Genomic DNA, 6,985 nt, shown 5'->3' on the forward strand with positions numbered 1-6,985 from the left:
GTATGGCCAGCTGACCATCCCTGCTGGTGGCCCAACACAAACAGCACGCAGTCAGGGCCCAGTTTTGACCACAACCCATAGTTGCTGCCATGGTCATTTTGTTTCACAGAGGAGGAACGTGCAGCATGGGGATAGCCTGGGGTGTGGATGCAGTGCATGCTGCTTTCCTTCTGAGAGCTCAGACATGCACCATGCATGGCAATGACCGAGGACACAGCTCGTCCACGCATGGCACTGACCACAAGGGGCACCTACTGTGAACACAGACATCCTTGGGACTAGCATGTGGTAATCCAGGTGAGGGTACTGTCTGTGCCGCCGCCATCTCATATGGGCATCAATTCATGTTCCATTTGCTTCACTTCCAACGTGGCACCTGTGAGCACACAGGAGTCGACACACGTGGCCTGAGGACCTGTGTTCACCACATATGGCATGATGTCTCTGAACCCACGGCAAGGAGCCCTGGGACTCAATGTCTGCAGGAAGCACCCTTCCCCAGGAACCCTGGCTCTACTGGTCACCCCTGGCCATTTCCAGACCCTCCTGGATCACAGGAACTGTCCTCCCACTCCCACCCTCAGGCTGAGGGCAGAGTCCTCTGTCCTTCCTCTCTGGTTGGCATAGGACGTGTGGGTGGCACCCACTCCCTCCCGTGTCTTCCAACTCCTCCCCAGAAGGGCCGAGGCCCCTGTTCTGGAAGGAGTCCTTGGGCCCTGAAGCCCCAACCTTTTCCTAGACTGAACCAGCTCCACCCGAGGCCCTGCTTGGCCACAGGATAGGCGTTGCTGTGGAAACTGCTCCAGGCCAGTATCTGTCCAGGGCTGATGAGTGCAGCTTTCCACTCCTGGTCCTGTGCTCAGTGGGGCTGGGCAGCGTCCAGGCCAGCAGAGGAGTCAGTGGGAGAGGGGGCCTCTCCAAGCCAGCCTTTTGCATCATCGCAGGTGTCCACACCAATGGTTGGGCTGCCATCCACACCAGGGGCCCCTCTCTATGCAGGTGGACACCATGTGGCAGCTGGCACCTCTATGGGCTTTTGGAGTGGAGGGGGCAAAAGTCACCACAGCCCTCAGGTCAGGTCCTGCCCTGACTTCCCCCTCCTCCTGGTGTCCTGGCAGGCCCGGGACAGGGCTCTGCCCCCTCCCCTGCTCCCTGGGCTGGAGGCCCCCAGAGCCTCCACCCACTCCACCTGGCCAGGAGGGCCACTAGGAGAGCAGGCACATCCCCGACTTTGAGGCAGGTGCTGGGTCCTCCGCTGCAAGGCCCTTCATGTCGTCGGGCATCTCGCCATCCTCACGCCACACGTTCAGGTCCCCAAAGATGCCCGTCTCGATCATCTCCTCCTGCCAGGGCACAGGGCAGGTGCCACTGGCAAATTCTCGGAAGAAGTCGGTGTCTGCCTGGTCCAAGGCTACACCCCGGACTGTGGAGAAGGCCCCCACATCCTGGATGTTCTTGGCGTAGACAGTCCGGGAGTCCGGGATAAAGGGCGGAGTCAGCATCCCTGTGGGTGAGCAGAGGCCTGAGCCAGGGCTGGGGGGCAGCTCGCAGGGGTGAGGGCGCGTGCAAGTCTGCCTCAAACACACATGCAAACACACTGACACATGTGCATTTACTGGTAAGTGAACTGATGCAGTTGCACACACGTTAACACATGTACTCAGACACACACACGTGAAGGTCTGTGCACTGACATGCACACATACACTCACACACTCAACAAGGCGGAGACACCGGCAGTGGGCAAGCCTGGCCACTGGTCTGGGGGTGAACCACAGCCGGTCTTGTGGCCCGTCCCAGGCCTGGGCCCTCAGGGGCATGATGGGCATACCGGCCTCGAGCTGCCGCCAGTTGATGTCCTTGAAGAGCGGCTGGGCCCGCAGCAGGTCGCAGCTGCCCTCTCGGAACCCCAGGCGCCTCTCAGGGTCCTTCTCCAGCAGCGCCTCGCAGAAGGCCTTGCTGTCCGGGCTAAACTTGTCGGGGTACGAGACGGCCTCGGACAGCACGCGCTGCCTCAGCTCCTTGTTCTCCACCTGCAGGCCGCGCCCAGGTCAGCCTCCAGCCCCGCAGCTCCAATCCAGGGCTCCCCGAGGGCCGCACCGCGGGAAGAGGGTGGGACTGGACACCTGAGACCTGGCCAGCAGCCTGGCCCACCCCGGCCCCGCCCCCTCGATCCCGCCCCTCTCGGCCCCGCCCACACACATCCCTGTCCACCTCCACAGGCCCGCCCTCCTCCGCCTCCAAACCCGGCTCCCACCTTCTCTCCCCGGGCCCGGAAGGGTCCCCTGGCCGCGATCATCTCGTATAAGGTCACCCCCAGGGCGAAGTAGTCCACGGAGAAGTCATACTCTTCACCGCGCAGCAGCTCGGGGGCCATGAACCCTGGGGAGGGCCAGAACCAGGACCCTGAGCTGCAGGCTTAGGGGCAGGGCGGCCTAGGGCTGGGACAGGGACAGGGATGGACACAGCCCAAGAGCTGGCTGACATCCAGGGCCTGTGTCTGCTGAGTCCCACTGCAGTGCGTGAGTGGACAAGAGGATGGGTGGACTCTGTCTTGGTATGTTCTCCTCATCTCATGTTCACTGACACATCACTCGCTGCTGGGGCTGTGGTGGACTGGTCATGGACCCACTGCAGGAGCTGTCCAGGCAGTTGTCTGTGCCAGCAAAGGGGCCGAGGGAGATCCGGGAGATAGTTCCGTGGCTTTGCCAGGATCCAGGCTCTAACTGCCCTGACTTCAACGTTTACGAGATCTGAGCCCTGAGCGTGCTAGCCAGGCCGGAGCCCAGTGTCCACCTTGGCTCAGGAAAAACGCCGTGCTGGCAGCCTGCGCAAGGGCAGCAGCGCCTCTGGCGGCCTGCTGGGTGTCCACTCAGCTGCAGGCTCTGGAGTTCAGCGCCTCAAATTCAGGTTTGGGGGTGGCTCAACATTCCCTTGCCCTGCCCCAGGCTGCAGAGGACACAGGCTGACTGGGATTCCAGGGGTCCCAGGACACACACTGGACCCAGCCACTGCACAGCCCCACCTTGGGGGCAGCCCCTTCCCCACAAAACTCCCAGGAGGAAGACAGACTCCCAGAACTTTGCCTGCACAGTAAGAGACACGGGGCAGGGGCACAGGAGAGTGGCAGACAGCTGCAAACACACACCCCATGTGGCCAGTGCCCTCCCGGGGCTCAGGGGAAGCCCCCAAGGTGGCCTGGAACACAGACCCTGTCCACTCTGCGTGTGTTGTTTCCTGCCTGCCTGGGACTGAGGCAGAACTCATGTCCACATACACACTGACATGGTCAAACACACACACATAAACACGGAGACACGTATCTGCTGTATCCACACAGCATGTAGCTGCACGGCCAGCTCAAGGTCAGGAAGTGACTCATGTGGAGGCACAACCAGCAATATGCATGTGTGTGCACAAACACAGCAAGGTGGTCACGCACGTGCAGCTTGGCAACTGTACATATGAGTGCACACAAACAGGCAGATGAGTGCATTACCGTGCACAGAACACACATGTAGACTCGATGCTAGCAGGCATGGGTGTGCACATGGTGCAGGATGTGTGGGGTGAAAGCCTGTGTGAGCACATGTGTGCTGTGTCAGGTCCTCTGTGCTATGGCCTCACAGCACGCTCGGGCTCTAGACGCACCAGGTTCTGGACACCCTCGTCGTGCCGGCACCCTGAGAGCCAGGGAGTCTCGGGGTCACGCGTGTGCTTCACGTGATGTAGCAGCACTGACAGCACCAAAGCTGTTGGTCATCAGGCGTGTAAGATGTGTGTGGGCCATCTGCAGGGCGCGCAGAGCCTTTAGGGGTGACCTGGCCCGACTCTGGCACCTGTCCTGTGACTGAGAGGCCACCACCAGGCCAGACAAAGGTTGCTCACCCTGGTCCCAGCCCACCTGTGCTTACAGTCTCACCTGGGGTTCCTGCATATCCCTTGGTTTTGGTCTGTCCCTCCTCCAGCTCCACAGCCAGCCCAAGGTCAGAAATGCGGATGTTGCCTGGAAGCAAACACGGCTGAGGTCACACAGAACCAGGGCCCCTGGCAAGTTCAGAGCATAGGGGCCAACAGCAACCTCTGGAGACACACACACACCTGTACACACACATAAACCCACAGAACACCCACACACAGACACATCACACCTCTGCCTTATGCATACATCCCTCCACATGCAGCTGCTGGACCAGCCTCTGGGCCGCAGTGCCTGATGGCACCATAGAGTGGTACCCACATTGTGAGGCACTGCAAGGCAGTGTTAGGTTGTGAGAGGCTGTGTGGGGCTATGCAGGTCAGTGCGGGGCTATGTGCAGCTCTGAGGGGCTGTGTAGGACAGGCAGGACAGGGCAGGCAGTGCGGGGCTCTGTGGGTCAGTGCGGGACAGTGTGGGTCAGTGTGGGACAGTGTGGGGCAGTGCAGGGCTGTGTGGGGCAGTGCAGGGCTGTGTGGGTCAGTGCGGGGCATTGTGGGGCTGTGCAGGGCAGTGCAGGGCTGTGTGGGCTGTGTGGGTCAGTGCAGGGCTGTGTGCAGCTCTGAGGGGCTGAGTAGGGCAGGCAGTGCAGCGCTGTGTGGGGGCAGTGTGGGGCTGTGTGGGGCTCTGAGGGGCTGTGTAGGGCAGGCAGTGCAGGGCTGTGTGGGGCAGTGTAGGGCTGTGTAGGGCAGTGTGGGGGCTGTGTGAGGCAGTGCGGGGCAGTGCAGGGCTGTGTGGGTCAGTGCGGGGCAGTGCAGGGCTGTGTGGGTCAGTGCGGGGCATTGTGGGGCTGTGTGGGACTCTGAGGGGCTGTGTAGGGCAGGCAGTGCAGGGCTGTGTGGGGCATTGTGGGGCTGTGTGGGGCTGTGTGGGGCTGTGTAGGGCAGGCAGTGCAGGGCTGTGTGGGGCTGTGTGGGGCTGTGTAGGGCAGGCAGTGCAGGGCTGTGTGGGGCTGTGCAGTGCAGAGTGGGGCTGTGCAGCGCAGTGCAGGGCAGTGTGGGGCAGTGTGGGGCTGTGTGGGGCTGTGCAGCGCAGTGTGGGGGCAGTGTGGGTAGCCGAGCTCATATTCACCGTCATTGTCCAACAGCACGTTCTCAGGCTTGAGGTCACGGTAGACAATACGATGCTGGTGCAGGTGCTCCAGGCCGCTGATGATCTGTGCCGTGTAGAAGATGGCACGCGCCTCAGGGAAGCCGGGGTTCTCCTCATCCACGTTGTAGATGTGGTACCTGCGGGAGGGCAGGACTGAGCATCTGTGTGGGACAGCTGGCCACTCTCCTGTGGCCATGCAGGGGACCGGGACGTCCTCATGGAGCATTGCCCCCAGCACTCTCACCGCACATCACCACCATTCATGATGGTCATCACCAGGCAGAGGTCCGTCTTTGTTTCAAACGCGTAGGCCAGGGACACAATGAACCTGCTGTGCACTTTGGCGAGGATCTTCTTCTCCACCATGGCTCCCTGGGGGCCGGGATGGGGCACAGGCCTGCACTGGGCATCTGGGCAGACACCAGGTGCAGACCGCATCGGGCCTGCCCATGCCAGGTCCACCCAGTCACTGGGAGCACACAGCCGGTGTCTTCAGCGTGCAGCCCAGGGTTCAGAGGCAAGTCCACTCCTCCCTCCTGCCCAGTGGGGTCAGCACGCTGCAAGGCGTGCATGAGCTCTCAGCCACCAGAAGCACAGTCACCCTACCTGACCCCATAGCTGACCACCAACCTGGAGAAGCAAGGCCACACCCAGCCATGCCCTAGAGACTACACAGCTTTGCCTGAGCCTGCCAGAGTGGGTATGGACACCAAGGCCGGGGGAATCAGAGGGGTGGAGGCTCCAGCAGCAGTCCCTTGAGCAGCAGCCCCCTGCCCAGCCACTGTATCCCTGTGCCCTCCCAGGAGCCAGAGCAGGGGTCCAGGGGACATCCCCAACTCTATGCTTGAAGGCCAGCCAGCCCTCTTTGCATGTCCCCTGCCACCCACCACGGCCCACACACCTGGTAGCCCTTCCTCTTCTTGAGCCGCTTCTTGTTGAGCTTCTTGCAGGCGTACATCTTGCCAGTGGCCTTCATCTGGCAGGCTGACACCTCCCCGAAGCCGCCTTTGCCCAGGACCCGGAAGTCCAGGAACCAGTCCTCCCCGATGGGCTGGGCCTCCAGCCACTTCCACTGCAGGAACCGCAGGAAGTGCAGGCTGGCCAGGTACTCCTGAAAGGGTCCCTGGCCCAGGTGGACCAACGTGGCCTGCAGCAGTGGCTGGAAGACCCCATCCTGGCTGGCCAGGGGCCCCTCCCTCACCCGCGCCACTGCCCCCTCCTCCAGGAAGCTGCAGAAGAGTGTGGCCTGGGGCTCGAGGTACTGGGCCAGGATGGCCTGGGCCTTGTGTGGCCGCACGTCATCATCGGCTGTGTCGTAGTCCTCAATATCTTGCCACAGCCCCAGCGCTGGCAGGTGCCTGCTCTCTGTGCCCAGGAACTGCTGGAAGAGTCGCTTGCCAATGGGCTGCTGCTGGCACAGGTTGTCAAAGTCCAGGCTGAGGCTGTCTCGCAGGGCCTGGCACTTGGACAGTGGGGGCAGCCGCAGCTTGGCCAGGTACTTCTTGTCGCGTGAAGATGGAGCGACGCTGCCGTCAAAGCTGCCCCGGGCAGCGATGAAGGCGGAGTTGGCCACCACCGTCTCCAGGGCTCCAAAATCCATTGTGCCGCCGGCCTGACCCGTCTGCCCTTGGCCTGTGGCCTGCTCCTGCCCTCCGGGGCTCAGGGAGACGTCCTCTGAGGTGAGGCTGCTGGCCAGGAATCCCCAGGATCTACAGCTGACGCAGCACCAAGACTCAATCCCGGGCAGGATCAGCGAGGACACGCAGGGGTCACTGGCAGGTGTAGGAGAAAGAATCCCCTAAGCCGCTTGGACGAGGATTAAGCAGGACCTCTGGCTCCAGGCCTGACTTGACTCTCCTCGGGGAGGCAGGCCCAGCCCAGGTGAGGCCCCAGCACCGCTGAGCAGCCAGTGTCCAG

General features: G+C 62.1%; 1 protein-coding gene across 1 annotated transcript; it reads right to left on the reverse strand.

Annotated features, from left to right (window-relative positions):
* Positions 1-1,205: 1,205 nt before the first annotated feature.
* Positions 1,206-6,668, reverse strand: GRK1 (G protein-coupled receptor kinase 1). The gene is made up of 7 exons (XM_040990996.1): positions 5,970-6,668; positions 5,313-5,440; positions 5,048-5,205; positions 3,923-4,006; positions 2,258-2,382; positions 1,832-2,033; positions 1,206-1,504 (listed from the first exon to the last, which is right to left on the reverse strand). Exons 1-7 carry the CDS (start codon positions 6,666-6,668, stop codon positions 1,206-1,208), a joined length of 1,695 nt encoding a protein of 564 aa, XP_040846930.1.
* Between the last annotated feature and the right edge of the window lie 317 nt (positions 6,669-6,985).

The sequence above is a fragment of the Ochotona curzoniae genome, unplaced genomic scaffold (assembly GCF_017591425.1).
Source record: "Ochotona curzoniae isolate NIBS_2020 unplaced genomic scaffold, NIBS_Ocur_1.0 contig_64, whole genome shotgun sequence".
Taxonomy (NCBI): Eukaryota; Metazoa; Chordata; class Mammalia; order Lagomorpha; family Ochotonidae; genus Ochotona; species Ochotona curzoniae.